Source organism: Glandiceps talaboti, chromosome 13, assembly GCF_964340395.1.
Source record: "Glandiceps talaboti chromosome 13, keGlaTala1.1, whole genome shotgun sequence".
Taxonomy (NCBI): domain Eukaryota; kingdom Metazoa; phylum Hemichordata; class Enteropneusta; family Spengelidae; genus Glandiceps; species Glandiceps talaboti.
In genome coordinates, this window is record NC_135561.1 from 18,841,238 (window position 1) to 18,861,384 (window position 20,147).

The following is a 20,147-nucleotide window of genomic DNA, read 5'->3' on the forward strand; positions in this document are numbered from 1 at the left end:
CTGAACTTCATAGGTCTCAAATAGGGCTGTAACCTATACTAGGCAATACTTTGCCAGCAGGGTTTTCTCTTTCAATCTTGATTCTGGGCAGAAAAGCATCCCCATGATAGCTAGTGGGGAGAGTGTGGGTGGGTGTGTCCCACAGCACTTTAAAAAGATAAGGACATGTAGGAGGCCATTTAGTGGCTTAAAATTTGAAACCATACACATTATCGAAAGCCATAGAGTACTTGGAAATAGTCTTCAATACCCCAATTTTACTCGTCATTACATTACTATACAACTCAGATGTACATCCATTACTGATTGGAAGAACAGTTTTATATTGTCTTTTTAAGTTGATGTCAGTTTCCGCATCCACTGTTTCTCGTGAAACTACACAATTTTGCGATTTTTTTTCTAGAATACGTAATAAAAAGTTTAAGGTCGGCAGTACAAATTAGGAATCGAACAGTTATTTTTTTCGCTTTAATATACAGACGGAGATATTTTGGAAGACACACACATTTGCATCTTGGCTATTGATGGCATGATAATTAAATGTATGGTAGGTAAATGAAGTACATAATTGTGCACTTTATAAGGTAAACGACTGCTCCGAGGTTAGAATGTTCAAAAATGAGAGAGAGAGAGAGAGAGAGAGAGAGAGAGAGAGAGAGAGAGAGAGAGAGAGAGAGAGAGAGAGAGAGAGAGAGAGAGAGAGAGAGAGTTATTCTATTTAAACGTCCGTGTGTCCGTGATCTGTGTGAGATCAATATATTTTAATTATGTTATCCACTTATTCTAAGCACAAAAGGGAATAGCTGAAGTGAGCTAGAGGGCACATGCAAAACAGTTTAAATTTTGTTCAAATCATGAGCAAATTTTTCGTGACCTCCCTTTCAGACCATCACAATTTCCACTCCCCCTTTACACCCCTATTTTTTCTGTGTCTCCCCAACTTCTCCCCGGGCCCTACAGTAAGTTCTGACCACAGCCTACATTAAATCGAACGATGTCAGCGTTTGATATCAAGCTGTCCTTGACATCGATTTGACCCCGATTTGCCTCTCCACACAGTAAACAATGTTCGCCTGATCACGCTACGCCCATGACCTCAGACAAATAACTCGAGGTCATAAGTCATATGACCTCAGACAACTACAGTTGTCTGAGATATGACATATGACCTCGAGCTATTTGAATGTTGAGTATTTATAATATAAAAAGCAAGATGGCGTCCGGTCAGTCCAGTGGTCATAAACTTGTCTGTCTCGATGATTACGAAGATTTCGCCTGCAAGACTCTATCACACTTCGCCTGGGTGTATTTCAGTGGAGGGGCAGGAAACCTTAACACAATGAAGGAGAACAAAGAATCATTTTCAAGGTATGGCATGCCCGCTTGTGATCAGTTTGGTAGCGAAGCTGCGAGTCTGTTACATATTGCAGTACGTTACTAAAGATAGATGGTAGACTATACAAAATATTAGCAAAAACTTGACTATTTTCCTAAATTCAATTGCGATAGCTCGCTCGCACGGGATTATTACACACAATGCCCCACATTTGTACGCGAAATCGATCATGGATGCCATCTATTTAACCAGGGGGCCAACCACTTGATGTCGATAGAGACAGCAAAAATCAAGTCAAAATATTTGTCGGCATGTCTATTCAGCAACTTTTCGAAATTCCACTATGTAATACATTACAAATGACTGTGTAGTTGGGTACATTGACATGATCACACGAGAAGCTGTCAACAACTAGAATTGTGATATGATGATTGAATACACTAACGGCTTACATTCACAGAATACCCAGGTACCATGCCTAATATCGACCGAGCTGAGGTCGACGGTCATGTCAATAACCTCTGATTCATGCATTACGATATGTTGTCAGATTTAGGTCACACTGACTGGATTGATTGTCGACAACATTTCTAAACTTCGGAATCACGACACACACAGATGGAGACACAGGCAGAAAAAATATATTACGAGGATGATGCATCCAAATAAATAATATAAAACCGACTGAAACTGAATACCTCCCATAAGGCAAAATAAACAAATAACCCATCAACCCTAAACATTTTTCACATTCAATAGGGTGGTCTATACGATTCGACATTCGTGCCAGACTATATTAGTCAGCACTCACGTCTGTATTCACCTGTCAATCTGTGCCTGCTAGTTCAAAATACTATTTAGGCCACACTTTTAACTTCTGATTAGAAGTTCAAACAGAGATTACTTATATTTTAAAACAAAGCAAATATAATAGTTTTTGTTTTCGATGACAGCGATTGTTGTTTATTCATATTACCTTTACTTACTGAAACTTATCAGTTATTGTCATTACCATAAACAAGATATGTGACAAGCTTCATTATAATTGATGCAGACGTTTTTTGAGATATCGTGGTCACAGACAAAGACACACCCACAAAGACAGACAGACAGACAGACAGACAGACAGACAACAACCTTCCCTTATATTTCATAATGGAGATATAACTAATGGGAATGGTTTTATTCATTTAAAGGCACGACTTCGCGTATATGACGTCCAAGAATTTCGCATACGTTAAAGGAAGTCAAATGGTCTCATCAATTGCTGTGGATAAATTTGAAATGTTAGATGCTAAATGAAACTTCTGCGAGTGACATATCACCTATGCCTTAGACTACTACATTTTTATATATCACCATAGTTATCGATATTTAGGATAAGGTTGTCTTTTAACTGATTTATCCTAGGATAAAATTAATGCCAAGAGTTCTGAGAAGCGTATCCACAATAGATTTGAGTACATCAGTTTTGGGTACACACATTGATATACCTATTTGTGTATCTCCAACTGCTTTTCAATCGATGGCACATCCAGAGGGCGCCGTTGCTACAGCAAAGGGTGAGATGAAATTTTATTTCACTTAAAAAATATACTTTTGATCTGTTTACATTAATTCCCTGTATAAATAAAAAAAATGAACACAAGTAAGGATGCTATTTATACATGGTTATGTTTCAAAATAGTGGGAAGTGACAGGTGTATGGATACGTCAAGACTGGATGTGAAGTAGTGAATACTTGTGTTCACCCAGTCAGTTACTTGCAACAAATAATACACTTGTGATACTGTTGAAATACTACTGAGCGAATTTGAATTATTGGTGAATTACAAACATGAACTTTCACTCTTTTTTCAACTAGAAAAACATGCTAAAGTTATTTTATTAATTCAAAATGCGGAACAAATTTCTCATCTATATTACATTTGTAACTACGCCTATCACAAATAAATGTATGCAAACCTAAAACTTCATAAAACAATCTTGATGGTTACAACAGTATCATATGACTTATTTATTTCAGCGACTGCCTTTCATAACACCTGCATGGTGTTGAATGGAGCACCTTATAAAACAATGGAAGAGATTGCCAGCGAGGTACCAATTGGGTTAAGATGGCAGAATGTGTATATTTTGAAAAGAAGAGACATTACAAAAGGAATGGTTGAAAGAGCTGAACGAGTGGGAAGTAAGGCTATTGTAGTATCAGTGGATAATCCAACAATTGGAAATAGATACGACATGAAACGGATTAAAGAGTTTTCTTCTTTTCCAAAGTTGAAGTTTGCCAATTATCTACAATATTTTGAGGAGGTAAGTACTGCATGTATGTATGTATGTATGTATGTATGTATGTATGTATGTATGTATGTATGTATGTATGTAGAAATGCATAAGGAACTTATAAACCAGTCCGTATATATAGCTGTTAAATCCGACGTTTCGAATAAATATTCTTTTTCAAAGGAAAAATTGGCGAGACAGAGAAATGCCAGGTGACAACCCGAACATTTCTAAATATAATGGAACAAAACCGCACGTGATATAAATAAACGGTTGTACGTGGGATAAGTTCTTAAATTCGCACGCACCTAATAGAACCCAATAGAATACGCCTGAAATTTAAAAAATACCCAATAATCATGATAATTAGATTGGGAAAGACGAGAATAATCTATTAATTCCAAGGGGTTCCAGCGTTCCAAGACGGAAAATGATTTCTTCTTCCTTCAACCTCAAAGCTTTCTCATCACCAGAAACCTTACAAATTCCTGAAATGGACATATCTGATACATTATGATCGTTTGTAATAAAATGCATAGATACGGGATAGTTACGATTCCTTTGTCTGGTCAAACGGAGATGTTCCACGAAACGATCACCAAGACGACGTACAGTTGAACCTATATATAGAAAACCACATTTTTGACATGTAATGCAATACACTACATTAGTACTAATACAAGTAAATCTACTTGTAACAGGCACACTGTTCTTAGGGCCAAAAACATGATTAGTATTAATAATGAAACGACATGTACCACATCGAGTACGATCGCACGGAAAAGAACCAGCATTAACTTCCAATTCACGTTGTTCTGTACGTACCACCATATCTCTAAGACTGGTATCACGACGCCAAGCTGTTAATGGTACTGCAGGAAACAATGAATTGGTAATCCTATTAGAACGTAAGATATTAAAATGCTTGTATATAATGTCTTTAACTCTAGTTGAAAAGGGATGGTATGTAAGAGCTAGTATGGGACGATCGTTGTTACTCCTCTGATCATGTGATTTGATACAAGCTTCCCTAGACAAAGATGATACTTTATGTAAAGCCGCGTTGGTAACAGACATAGGATAACCACGTTGATGGAAGTACGTGCAAAATTCAGCAGACCTTTTTCTGAAATCCAAATCACTACTACAAATACGACGTAAACGAAGTAATTGTGAATAGGGAATGGAATCTTTACACTTATTAGGATGTGATGAACCATACTGCAAATATGAATGTGAATCAGTAGGTTTAGTATAAATAGATGTAGCTATATCATCACCATCAATCCTAAGGGAGATGTCAAGGAAATTGATTGTTAGTTCTGAAATATCATAAGTATACTGAATAGCAGGATTAAAATTACATATGTAGTTAATAAACTGCATAAGGTCCTCAAGTTTGAGTGATGCTGCACCAACGCCGTCATCAATAAATCGTTTATATAGATCAGGTAAGATCCCTTGATATGAGCTGAAAATAAGGTGTTCTTGATAAGACATAAATAAACAAGCATAACTAGGTCCAAGACAACTTCCCATAGCAACGCCGCGTTTCTGCACAAAATACCTGTCATTAAAGGTAAAATAATTACAGGTGAGAACAAGTTCAGCCAATCTAAGAAGTACGTGGGTAGGAGGGTCAAGTACAGGTCTTAAATTAAGATAGTGTTCGATTGCAACTAACCCTTCATTATGTGGTATGGAAGTATATAAGGACTTAACGTCCATAGAAAAAAGGTATCGTGGCTTACCTTGTTGGAATTGGAAGCCATTAAATACTTTAAGAGCATGGTTCGTATCTTTAATGTAGGTAGGCTGAGATGCCACTATAGGTCGTAAAAGGGCATCTAAATAACGCGCGATGTGTTCCGTAGGGCAGTTACAAGCTGAGACGATGGGCCTACCAGGAATATTAACCTTATGTATCTTGGGTAGTAAATAAAACACGGCTGTCCTTGGTCGACGGACTATAAGGTTGCGTGCTTCCGTTGGTAATTCGCCAGCGGATATAAAAGCGTTAACAGTATTCATAATTTCGCGTTGCACGTCTTCTGTAATATCACATTCCAATTCCTGGTAAAAATCCGTGTTTAAAAGTTGTCTCTCTGCCTCAGCCACATACAGATCTTTATACCATACAACTACTGCTCCGCCTTTATCTGCAGGCTTAATAACAATATCATATACATATGTATGTATGTATGTATGTATGTGTATGTGTGTATGTGTGTGTGTGTGTATGTATGTATGTATGTATGTATGTATGTATGTATGTATGTATGTATGTGTGTGTATGTATGTATGTATGTATGTATGTATGTATGTATGTATGTATGTATGTATGTGTTGTGTATGTGTTGTTGTTGTTGTTGTTGTTGTTGTTGTTGTTGTTGTTGGATGTCTTATGCTGACGTATTCTCCTTTCATTTAAAATTTAGAATGCAACAACAGCTTCAATTCATGAAGAAATCAAACACGGAGATCCATCCGCTACATGGGAAGACATAGCGTGGTTGAAGTCGATAACAAAATTACCAATTGTACTTAAAGGTATCATGTCAACTGAAGACGCCGTGATTGCCGTACAACATGGCATAGATGCCATACTTGTATCCAATCACGGCGGCCGGCAGCTTGATACAGTGCCTTCAACGGTGAGTAGCCTTGCATTTACTTGTTATGATATGGCTGGTAAAATTAGCAGATAAAAACAGAAACACAGCTCAGGTGTATCGATGAAAATATTTCATTCCATCTTTTTAATTTTATGTTTTGTTTATTTTTAATTTTACGTTTTGTTTCGTAGTTATCAATATTTATTTAGATAGTCCATTGTTGTCTTAAAAAATCGTGAACCATACATTTCGAACCCAATATTTCGAAGATACTGAGCTTCTTTTCAAAGGTGGTTCTCCAGTTCTCAGCCAAAGAAATCAAGTGCTGTCACACGATAAGCCCTGAAGAGAGCAACTATTGTCATGTAAGAGTGTGCTCTTGTTTTGGAATGGTATGAATATTAAGTTCCACCAGTATGACGTTACTCTCTGTCATGTTCGGTGTAAGGGCTGCGCATCCTTCTTTATCAACGTTTTGTCAACGTTTAAGATACGTATAATTATGTAATTAAGTAAACATATACGATGTTGTTGTTTCCTTTCCTTTTTAACTGGTCAGATAGAAGTACTACCTGAAATAGTTCAAGCTGTTGGCGACAAGGTGGAGATTTATGTCGATGGTGGAGTTCGTATGGGAACTGATGTTTTGAAAGCATTGGCGTTAGGGGCTAAAGCTGTATTCATTGGTAGACCAGTTATTTACGGTTTAGCATACAAGGTATTCAACTTGAATTTTTAGTGACGTAATCTTGTCCTTACTTACCATAAATTTACTCATATTTTCCTGTATATAGCACACCCCATATAGTCCATAGATTACCATCTCCCTGTGACCTAACATTATTGACCAATCACTGCTTCGAATACCATATATGGATGCAGTCTTATTACACATAAAGTCTACATAAACGAATCCTTGCATGGGGTAACACAGTGTCCCAAGTTCATCGTTACCAATTATGTGGTATTGCCGCTCGTATACGCAATTGTAGTATTTGATGTGCCAGGAGTTTGCGCCGGAATATAAATACTTTCGTCTCCACGTTCTCTACGTGGTTAAATTTCTGACTTTTGACTGAAAACTTAGTATGAGCTACTTTGTAATGCATTTACGCAGAAGATCGTACAATAAAGACGAAATCAGAATTCAATGAAGACGATACCTGAATCAAGAGAAAACCACAGTGTTTCGGAAACCTAAATTATGTACCCAAGCTGTGACTTTATTTGTTCTTAATTATTTTATTCACTTAATAATGAGCCATTTTCTTTGAAAAGGGTGAAGATGGAGTGAAGGACGTTCTTGAAATCTTAAAAGATGAACTTAAAAACGCCATGACTTTAACAGGTAAATGTATGTTTTACTAACAGAATAAACACATAAGAATCGTGATAGATATTCCGATATTTGTGTAAACAAGATGTACATGATATTACTGATAGCAAAACATGCCATATTTTTCTTTCAGGTTGCCGGTCAATTTCGGATATAAAGCCATCAATACTATACAAAAATAGCCTGTGGCATGACTGAGTAGCTGACAATATCATCAGGGAATACATGTAATTTGACAAACAAATGATCGCCAGGACATTCACATTGTCGATGATGTTTGCTTGCTACTGTTGCGAGATGGATTTAGTGCATCATTTAGACAGCCAACGTGCTTATGGGTCAAACATCGGTTTCTGTTTTTATCTACCTACCTACCTACCTACATACATACATACATACATACATACATACATACATACATCATAGAAGTCGCCAAGGGAGAGGTAAAACAACAACGTTTACCTGTTACTAAATTCATGTTCCAAACTTACATGTATCTTGTTTTTGTTTGTTAATTGTAATATGTAGTATTTTCCATCAAACATTATATTGTCATGTGACGATTTCTTAAATGAAGTCCTCGGTCGACATCCCTTGTGATATCAACAACAAAAATGTCAATAAGAGATTATTTTGGCAATATTTCGAAACAGCTGAATACGAACTGCCACTAGGGAACTCATACAGTTGAAATATCAGGAACACAGTGCTTGTGAATGTTTATATTCAAACCTGTATACGTATATTTAGTTTAATGTTTTTTAAATATAAATACGTGTACATTATTCACATGATGCACTTGTCTTTATAACGAGCAGTGAATAATTAAAATCTATGTTATTGTCATAAAGTATACTTCAAGACTGATTTTAATTACTGCCTCAGTGAGGAGTGCAATATAAATAAATCTATGTTTAGTTTAGTTTTGAATTCATATGCCTTTTCATGTTACCACTACACTTGTATTGAGTATGTGAACGGTATCATTACACACTCATACATACATACATACATACATACATACATATATACATACTATTTATACGGACTGACTTACAAGGTCCATATGCATTTCTTTCTACATACATACATACATACATACATACATACATACATACATACATACATACATACCTACGTACGTACGATAATATTAATTATGAACTTGTGGTGTTTCGTTCTTTGTCATAACACAAAGAATATAATGTCAGATGATGATCTACTTATATGCATATGTGTATGTATGTATGTATGTATGTATGTATGTATGTATGTATGTACATACATACATACTTCCATACCACATAATGAAGGTTTAGTTGCAATCGAACACTATCTTAATTTAAGACCTGTACTTGACCCTCCTACCCACATATTTCTGAGATTGGCTGAACTTGTTCTTACCTGAACATTATATACAAGCATTTTGATATCTTACGTTCTAATAGGGTTACCAATCCATTGTTTCCTGAAGTACCATTAACAACTTGCGTCGTGATACCAGTCTTAGAGATATGGTGGTCCATACAGAAAAACATGAATTGGAAGTTAATGCTGGTTTATTTCCATGCGATCGTACTTGATGTGATACATGTCGTTTCAATTATTAATACTAATCATGTTTTTGGCCCTAAGAACAGTGTGCCTGTTACGAGTAGATTTACTTGTATTAGTACTAATGTAGTGTATTGCATTACATGTCAGAATGTGGTTTTTTATATATAGGTTCAACTGTACGTCGTCTTGGTGATCGTTTAGTGGAACATCTCCGCCTGACCAGACAAAAGAATCGTAACTATCCCGTATCTATGCATTTTATTATGAACGATCACAGTGTATCAGATATATCTATTTCAGGAATTTGTAGGGTTTCTGGTGATGAGAAAGTATTGAGATATGTTCAGGTGTTTACCTAACATTTCTGTATCTCGCCGATATTTCCTTTGAAAAAGAATATTTTTTCGAAACGTCGAATTTTACATCTATTTATACGGACTGATTTATAAGTTCCATATGGATTTCTATGTATGTATGTATGTATGTATGTATGTATGTATGTATGTATGTATGTATGTATATGTGTGTGTGTGTATGTATGTATGTATGTATGTATGTATGTATGTATGTGTTTATGCGTGTATGCGTGTATGCATGTGTGCATGTATGTATGTATGTATGTATGTATGTATGTATTATGTATGTATGTATGTATGTATGTATGTATGTATGTATGTATGTATGTATTTATTCACTCTATACATGTATGAGTATTTGCTAACAGTGCTCTGGCAGCAGTAACCTTAGTACTCCAAACTTGTTGTATTATGTGTATGTGTGTACATGCACTTTGTGTACACAACAACAACAACAACAACAACAACAACAACAACAACAACAACAACAATGATTGTTTTTGATATGCTTAGTAAATTTGTATTGTCTACTATGCACACCATAATGAAGTGCTTGTTCATTCTTAAATCTTTATTGCTAGTTTTTGTCGACAGTTCCCTTGACAGAGTGCATATCACCTTCTAATAATCTTTGAGAATTTGACATGGTAATATAATAATGCTATGACACGTCTTGAGTCATAATTGGTGTGGCTTGCACATTTTTGCGGAATTTGCATAATCAATTGTATTTACCGATTAGGTGATATAACAGAATTTCATGTAATGTAATGGATACGGTATTCATTTCTCGACTAACATGTCTTATAACACTGCCCCTTGATATCCTTCAAGAAGATTCCAGTTTACATCTGGTTATCAAAAGTGGATATCATTATACCTTTACATTGTTGTTTCCTATGGTTATGTCTTTAAAGAATGCTAGAAGAACAAAAAATGTATGTCCGATTATAAACCGTGCCTGAATCAATATCTGAATTGGAAGAGTACAGATTACAACAGACAACAGTGGGTTGTACTTCCAATGCTGTAAGTTAAATCGCAAATAAAAAAATTTACATAAAGATGCTTCCCTTGCTTGTGGTTGACGTGTGTGTAGTACAGGTATGGTAAATGTTTGACAGGTATATGTCAACATAATGGTGGTACATTAGACCCCGCATGACCAGCCAGCGCTAACTTGCAATTTGGAGCAGGGCACACTAAATACAGGAAAAACGGACAAAGTGAGTATGTAGTAATAATCTTTATAATATTAATAGACAGTATTTTCAGAATATAATCTTCTCTCCAGGGAAGACAAAATAGCCCATCCCCTCGTTGACACTAGTGGTAATGCGTGTAAGTACGGGGAACGCCCCCCTGTTGTTCGACAGTAAACCATGACCACAGTTATATAAACAGACAAGTATTTTAACCTCTCTTAAACCTAATATAAATTGACCTGATATAAAAGGCACTGAACGATGATCGAATCAGCAACATTTAAACATATCACTGAAAAAAGGTGGCTGAAAGCCTGCCATTATTAAGCTGTGAAGACCAAGCCCGTCATTGAACTGTGAAAATCTTCACATGCGAACAGTTGATACGCGATAGGTGTATTGTTGACAATTTTGATATGGCGGTTTCTACTGGTTGGTTTCTGGCTTACATAATAATGACTAACTTGACTCTTTCCGCCGGTGGCATGCCTAAATTTAGCAAATTCGGAAATCTCCCTCCTTTTGGTTATGGTTGGTGGAGGGTTGGCGAATTGTATGGGAAAATTGAAATCTCTGTTTATAACTTGACATGAACATTAATTTTTTATGTAAATTCCAAACTAAGCATTCGGGAAGAGTCTTTCTACTAAACGCAAACATTCAAATTACGTTAACATGCAGTTTGCTTACAGAGTAAGATGTAGTGAGGCTAACTGTAGTGCCTGCAACAATATGTGATGAAATTGTTCTTTGAAAGTGTATGGTATTTTTGCTATCTGGTGAAATAAATTTCATTCATTTCATTCTCTTTTTAATTGTATATATATATATATATATATATATATATATATATATATATATATATATATATATATATATATATATATATATATACATATATATATATGAACGGTGATCAAATACTTCATAGTCTTAATTTGAATTATAAATACTTAGAGAAAATGTGGAGTTATGATGGATTAATTGTTATAGTGGCCGGCTCAGAATGTGAAGGCTGTGGGTTCGAACCTTACTGCTGCCATTTGTTTATGAATGGCTGAAGTCCACGGCATCCATTGACATCCGTGAGACATTTTGTTCAAAAATGTCATATTAAATATGATTTTTTTAAATGAAAGTCCGGACATTCCAGAAGTCTGCGTCCTTAATTTGGTACATCATAGCAGTACACAATGTAATAAGGTACCCGGATGTCACAATGACATGACATCGCATGCCAAGTCCATGACATTAACAATACTGACTGGGGAGTTATAATAACGTAAAGTAGACACCGAGAAGAAATACTGATCTTGAAGTAGCCTTGTAAGCTGAAAATAATAAAACCCTTACAGGGGTGAACAAATCCACTAGCCCGAGCTCAGGGACTAGTAGTTTTATGCCCGGACAAGTGAATTTTCGTACCCACTAGCCCGATGGGCTAGTATATTTGGTGATTGTGACCTTTTGAAAGTGGCCTGAAATCAGGTGACTTATAACGTAAAGTCATCGAGCTATGTTCCCTAGAGGGGTCTCTCTATTGCTAGGTATTTGATAGTATGTGACTGCCCATTCATGAATACATCGACTTGTGTTACGTGTGAGGAACATGGTCAGCACATGCACTGGGAGTTCAGAGGCTATTATGTCCTTCGGATTATTTAAATTTGGTTTCACAAAGACTGGTCACAGTGTATCTAATGACCCTGGTGATAAATCATGTAAATCAGACGGTTCGAGTAACGATACCACGAGTGACAGCAGTAGCAGGAATGAGCCGATTGAAGGATATTTACCAAATAAACGAATGAAATCAGGTGGGCAATGGAAGTATTTGACTAAAGACCAGAAATATGACGAACTGAAAAGATCGAGACATTTTAAAGAACACTGGAAAAAACTTTGGCCTTGGCTTGAATACGATGCTGATAGTGATCATATGTTCTGTCAATCGTGTCGCAGTAATCATACGTATGCCGATAAATCATCATTGTACGAAGGATCGACAAATTGGCGAGTTGAGTCCATGAAATCACATGAAAGAACAAAATCACACCAAATTTGCATACTCAAGTGTACTGGATCAGTGACAACCATTAAGAAAAAAGATGCACCAATCGTCCGAGCAGTAGAAAAACTCGACAACCACCGGCGGAAGTCACTCACCATGCTGTTCAATACAGCGTATGCTGTTTTAAAGGCTGGACGACCGTTCACTGACTATGAGTTCATATGTAGTATACAACTGAAGAACAGTGTACAACTCGGTGAAAACTATCTCAACAGGGTTGCCTGTCGAAGGTTTCTATCATCACTTGTTCAGGTCATCCGAAATTAAATAAATGATGAGGTAAATGCTGCCAGATTCCTGAGTGTTTTGGGGGATGGTAGTACCGATGCGAGTGTTATTGAACAGGAAATAGTGTATTTGCGGTATGTAGACCCAGTAGAATGTGTTCCCAAAACAAGACAGGTTAGTATCATTCCACTGGCAAGTGCTGACTGGCAAGTACTGACTACAGACAGTTAACCTAAACTTTGAGGACTTAAAACATGAAGAAAATAAAGAAGGGCCGATGTTAGTGGGTGTTAACTTTAATGGGGCTGCAGTCATGATGGAGTGAAGTCAGGAGTGGCCAAGGAAATAAGAGACATAAAATTCCTGAAGTGGTTGTGATGCATTATGTGGCACATAAACTTGAACTAGCGGCACTTGATGCCAAAATAAGTCTGTCAAATGCATGTCAAAATTTGAAGACTATTAAAGGAATATATAACTTCTACCACTATTCTCCGAAGTGACGCAGAGAATTAACTGAAATATGTTCCATCCTAGAGCAGTGTACAGCACACTTTCCGGTGTTAAGCAAGTTAGACGGCTTGCTAGCAAAGACAGAGAAGTGAAAGCACTAAAGACAAATTTACCAGCTGTTGTTACCATTTACAACACACCAAAGCAGACCAAGCCAGCGGGTACTACAGGGAGGTCACATCTGTCAGGTTCATCAAACAATTGTATTTCATGCTGGACTATTTGCCATTACTTGCTACTTTGTCTAGGGCAATCCAGCAGGAGGGTCTCCTTGTAATGGAATTACCAGATCATATAGAATGCACTCTGATAGCATTAAGTGCATTAAGAAATACCCCAGGGAAATACATGAAGGAATTCAATGACCTTTATGATTCCTCCAACATGACGTTTGGAGATATTTCCCTCACAGGAAGAAAACCAGCTCCTGTAGACTTCACAAAGGACAATGATACTAGAACGATCATAGACAATACAGTTATGTACATTGAACAGAGGTTCTGTAACTTAAAAACAGAACATTGAGTTTGCTGGCTGTGCTAGATTTTCACAAATGGTCTATCAACAATGAATTCGAAGAGCTGACACAGTATGGAAATGAAGAGATGCATGAGATAGTTGATGTACAACTTGCATCATGCTTCACTGATGAAGATAAGCAAAGTATTGACAGAGAATGGTTGTTTCTTAAAATGTACATTAGACCATTGAGGTCAAATGGCCTCCTTGATGTTAATTATGCAGGACTACTCAGACAGAAACCCTGGAGTATATTGCACATACTGAAAGTGATAGACATTGCGCTCACTATTTCTCCTTCGACTGCAAATTGTGTAAGGGAGTTCAGTAATATGAATAATGTGAAGACCAGCCTTAGAACACAACTTACCCAAGAAGCACTTGCAGATCAGTTACATATAGTATGTGAAGGTGCTTCTCTTGCCAACTTCAATGCAGATAGTGCAATAGATCATTGGCTATCAAATTGTGTAGGGGAAAGACATTTGAGTGGACATAAACCAATTCCAGTTCTAAGATCCCTATACAGTAAAGCCGAAGCAGTTTGCGTAAACCAAAATGACAAAAGGAAAGAGATTCAACACATAAATCAGGTTTAAACAGCATGTTTTCCTACCTGAACCAGGTCAAGCCAGGTCACCAGTTTTACCAATGAAAGAATAACAAACACACAAAGGCATTCGGACATACTTCAAAAGCAGCAACACATTAAGATAAATTTTTGGTCAAACCCAAAGATAAGGACAAGAAAAAAAAGACAACAAAGACGTCACCAATCAAATATCTTGATCTACACCAGGGTACCAACAAAAGAGCGGTTTGAGGAACATACAAAGAAAGACCAATCAGCTATAAGCCAACACAAACAGAAAGTGGCAATCAACATCAAGAACCAACTTAAAAATCAGTCAAGATCATTGATGGGGAACAGAACATGAATAAAAGAAGGCTATTGGAGGCCGGCCGTGTACATCAAAACCAACAATCCGTCACTTGATGCTAATGTAGGAAAATATGAGATTCCACCGATAGCACCACAGAAGGTGGACAGTTAGATGTACATAGTACTATTGCTACATACATGTATGTAGTAACAGTACTTGCACCAGCTCGCGTGCATACTAGTGGCATATGCAATGGAATGCCAAACACATTAGTGTATACCCTCCATGCCCATGATTTGTAAATGAGTAAGCGATCGTTCGTTGCACATGAAGGCGCGAGATTACATGACGCGACTTTCTAGCTACATTCGACAATTTCTATATTTTATATATATATTATTTATTTGCCAGAGGTTGAAAAATTTTTACATATCAAGTGAGGAAAATGAAATAATCAAGTAATCACATCGCCAATTAGGAAAAGTATATATAACAGAATAACTTGAACTTCTGGCTGGACCACAAAAGTAGTTTGTTCAAACTAGTCGAGTTCGAGGCCCAAGGAAAACATATACAGTAATATGATATAAAAAATAACCAAAAACAAAACAAAGTTAATATCACTTTCAGCCAATGCAATTCAAATCGCAGCCACAAAACACTGGAACTTACTACCCAACCAACTGAAAAAAATAGAAGAATATCTAGCTACCTTTAAATCACAATTGAAGCAGTATTGACTAGATAAATAGTTATGAAACATTGTTATAAACCCTCATTTGCCTCCTGTGTATATTTTCAACAGCCGTCATAATTTGCACTTCATGCATATGTTTTGTTTGTTTTTGTATTTTTGTTTTGTTTCTTGTTTTTATGTTATATGTATATATTACTGTATATGTTTTCCTTGGGCCACAGATACGACTAGTGTGAACAAACTACCTGCTGTCCATCAAGAAGTTTAAAGTTATATTTCTATTAACTTTTCAGTTGGCGATGTATTTACTTAACTAATTTCTTGTTTTTATGTTATATGTATATATTACTGTATATGTTTTCCTTGGGCCACAGATACGACTAGTGTGAACAAACTACCTGCTGTCCATCAAGAAGTTTAAAGTTATATTTCTATTAACTTTTCAGTTGGCGATGTATTTACTTAACTAATTTCTTTTCCCCACTTGATATGTAAAATTGCTTTCTTTTCGACCTCTGGCATATAGATATATATAAGTAGTATGTCATACTTAATAAGATAAAGTATTGTTGTAGTGTAAGTAAAACCAATGCCAATGGCAAGATTGTCTACATTTGCAAACCTATCAGGCATAACAATGATCACATTATATTGATTGATTTGTAAACAAGGCATTGATTCCTTAATAGCACCTGTAGCGAGAAAGGCCTGCTGTTTAGCGTCATCCATATTTTGGCCTCCCAAAGTGCCACACAGAGGTGGAGGCACATCTCTTTGTTCTTGTCACGTCTATCCAGAATTCTCAGACACCAGCATCTGTAAAGTTTGGAATAATTCAGCAACATAATCTGAAATATAAATAGCATCTATAACAACAACCTAAAACCCGATGTTTCAATCAAACATTCAAATACAATGGCTTGCATGATATATATATATATATATATATATATATATATATATATATATATATATATATATACATATACATATATATATATATATATATATATATATATATGTATATGTATATATATATATATATATATATATATATATATATATATATATATATATATATATATATATATAATAAAAATGCCCATAGTTTTAAAATTGACATAAAGGTAAATATCTATGTGAATTAATTAGATGAGATTGTCAACATCCAGACACTGAAACCTTTTACATTTCAAGTAACAATGTACAACAATGTATTAACAGCTCGTAGGACAACTAACATCAAAATTACAACATGACTGCGTCAATAACAGCCTAAAATAGTAATTATCACAACTAATAATAATTAAAATCACAATAGTAGTAAGAATATTTTTAAATTGTAAAAAAGCGTTAGACAAAAAAACTTACATTGGTAATGAATGAATGAATGAATAAATAAATAAATAAATAAATAAATAAATAAATAAATAAATAAATAAATAAATATAATAATTATAAACTTGTCTGGACCACTAAAAAATAGTCAGGTCTGTGACCCAAACACGGCATATTGAATATATAATGTTGTTCACAAAATCATGTTAGGGAACAATGCAAGAGTTACACTTGGCCTTGTAATTTACAGTCACTGCAGTCACCCCCCCCCCCACCCCAAAAAAAAAAGAAATAAAGAAATAAATGAAAATAAATAAATAAATAAATAAATAAATGAATTTTGATGCATATTAGTTGTGTATGAGAAACCATTTATTAAACTTTGAGATTTTGCGTTGGCTAAATGCAAGGGAAGAGTAAATGCAACACATTTTGAGACCAAGTACGCGAGATGGTTATTCGAAAAGGGGAGGGGGGTGTGCATGACTGGGTCGAGATTTTAGATGGTGGGCTCCAACTGTCCTGTTTCCTCCCCTATAAATATTACAGGAGCTTGCAAGTAATCGGACCACAACCACATTACTTGTAACGCAATTTGGTGACAAACTGTCGCTGTTTCAAATCATCTTATCAATTATCAAAGCTTATCCTTATAGAGTAGAATGTTTTGTTTGTTGTATTTTCACTTGCCATGTCCGCAATCCGACATGTTTGATGACGGTTTCTAGTCCATGTGAGACACTGACACAAAATACTCTTCCATAAAATGTACATGTGTTGAGCATACTATAAGCTATAACGCAAGGAATGTTTCCAGTCGGACCTGGTTGATCTAACAAACATCTCCCATGATTGTTTAAGGATCTGTGCCTTGGAAAGTGGTATGTTCTTATAGACGACCAGTCTCAAACAATGCAATATGTTGAAAATAAAAACAAAATGGCGGCTATTACGTCAAAATACCGACAATTTATGAAGTGGATTGCTTAGCGATTTGACCAAAATGTTTGAAGATCTTATAACACGTATCAAAATGGGATAATGTGCAAGCGAAACGGTGGAAACTTTGATAACCCATTTTCATACACTTCTTTAAAATGAAAAATGGAAATAAATAGGAAAATGCTCATCATAGACATTTCGAAATATATATTTAACATCTCTTTCAATTATGTTTTTATTTCAGGTAACTTAACAAAGGTTTCATAATATGGCAAGGTTTTTCAAACCCAAAACAAGCTATCTCCACAGTGCATCACCCATTCCTTACACAGGGATGACATTATGTGATGCTTTGGATAGAGCTGCAGAGAATTCCCCGGACAAAGAAGCTTTTGTGTTTGTCTCTAAAATGGGCAGTGAAAGAATCACCTTTAAGCAACTACGTCATGACGTCATAAAGCTGGCAGCTGGTCTTCTTCACTTGGGTCTTAAACCAAGAGATCGAGTTGGTATTTGGCTAGAAAATCGATATGAGTGGATTATGACTCAATATGCAACAGCTTACACAAAGATGATAAATGTCCGTTTTCTAGTGGGATACAATGAAGAATATATGGAATATCTTCTCAATGAAACAAAGGTATCCACTTTGCTTATTGGGCCAGGTAACCCAGAAAAGATTTTCAAAGAAATGGTTCCATACATGTATAAAAGTGGAACAGAGTACAATGCAGCAGACCGTCTCCCATACATTCGTAGAATCATTCAACTTGGTAAAGAGGAGAAAGCCGGTATGTTTCACTTTGGAGATATTTTGGAACTAGGAGAAGAAAGCGACGTTCATCACGTGATAAAAATCAGGAAAACAGTCCAACAAGATGATGAAGTAATGATGCTTTTCACGTCTGGAAGTACAGGAATGCCAAAAGCAGCTGTGAGATCACATAGGTGTTCTGTCGAAAATATATACACACTTGGTCGACACATCAAGGATGCGGTCACTAAAGAAGTACGTTATATCTCACTGAGTCCATTTGCACATTCAGGAGGTGATCTGACAACTGTCATGGGAGTAGCTTGCGGTTTTACTATTGTCATACCAGACACAAGTGTTGATGCATCAATGGTAGCAGAGTTAATCCAAAAAGAGCATATCACTGTCGCCTTTCTGATGTTTCATTTCCTATTTGATTTCCTCAACCAATCAAGCTCACAAGGTCAAAATTTCAGTTGCCTAGAGCTTCTTTTAACAGGTGGCAATGCAGTTCCAAAGGAAGCTTTCAATAGTGTAAGAGAGCGGATCACACCTAATTTCTTCAACATTCTTGGGTCAACAGAAGCTGGGATAATCACCCTTAATACCGACCATGACAAGTTTGATAGAGTTGGTAAACAGATGGATCACCAGGAAATCAAAATCGTTGACGACAAGGGAAACATCGTGCCTCTTAACACCACGGGTGAACTGTGTGTAAGGTCTCCTTACATCTTCCTCAGATATGAAGGCGATGAAGAGAAAACCAAAAAAGACATCGATGACAGTGGTTGGTTTCACACTGGTGACCTCTGTCTGATGGAGGAAGATGGATGTCTACATGTGATCGGTCGTAAAAAAGATATCATCATTAAAGGTGGGAGGAATGTGTATCCAATGGAAGTAGAGAGAGTTCTTATGACTCATCCAAAAGTAAAAATGTCACAGGTTGTATCAGTCCCATATGAAAGGATGCTGGAAGAAATCTGTGCATGTATTTGTCTCGAAAAAGATCAACAATCAACAGCCAACGAGATCAAGAAATTTTTGCGCCCCAATTTAGAGGAGTTCCTGGTACCAAAGTACGTTTTGTTCTTCGACTCATTTCCATCCAGTTCCACAGGGAAGATAGTCAGGAAAGAGCTGTCAAAGAAAGCCAGTGAAAGACTGGGACTCCATAAGTGAAGTTCTCAATCTTCGCACATTAGCAGTGATATAAAGCAATCAGTAAAGACTATAGATGGAGTACAACATATAAATTTGCTAAATTTTCTTTTAGTTTTAAAGGCTAGGTTTTTAATGTATTCGCTTATTACTTTCTCATCATCAATGTTTGCACCAAACGATGTGGAATTTGAACAAGATATTGCCTAAATACCAAAACTCATTACTTATGCAATGATAATGCAATCAACACTACACAGAAAGATATAGCTTGAATTCTAAAATATAACAATAATTATGCAAGTGACCCATTAAATCGAAATTGAAAAAACAGTGCCCCATCAAG

General features: G+C 36.1%; 2 protein-coding genes across 2 annotated transcripts; both read left to right on the plus strand.

The window, feature by feature from the left end:
- The first annotated feature begins 1,242 nt into the window (after positions 1-1,242).
- Positions 1,243-7,831, plus strand: LOC144444585 (2-Hydroxyacid oxidase 1-like). The gene is made up of 7 exons (XM_078134064.1): positions 1,243-1,368; positions 2,747-2,898; positions 3,363-3,652; positions 6,061-6,276; positions 6,797-6,955; positions 7,516-7,585; positions 7,707-7,831. Exons 1-7 carry the CDS (start codon positions 1,340-1,342, stop codon positions 7,769-7,771), a joined length of 981 nt encoding a protein of 326 aa, XP_077990190.1. The 5' UTR covers positions 1,243-1,339; the 3' UTR covers positions 7,772-7,831.
- Positions 7,832-18,151: 10,320 nt separating this feature from the next.
- LOC144444377 (medium-chain acyl-CoA ligase ACSF2, mitochondrial-like) lies at positions 18,152-19,822 on the plus strand. The gene has a single exon (XM_078133791.1). It carries the CDS (start codon positions 18,152-18,154, stop codon positions 19,820-19,822), a length of 1,671 nt encoding a protein of 556 aa, XP_077989917.1.
- The last annotated feature ends 325 nt before the right edge of the window (positions 19,823-20,147 follow it).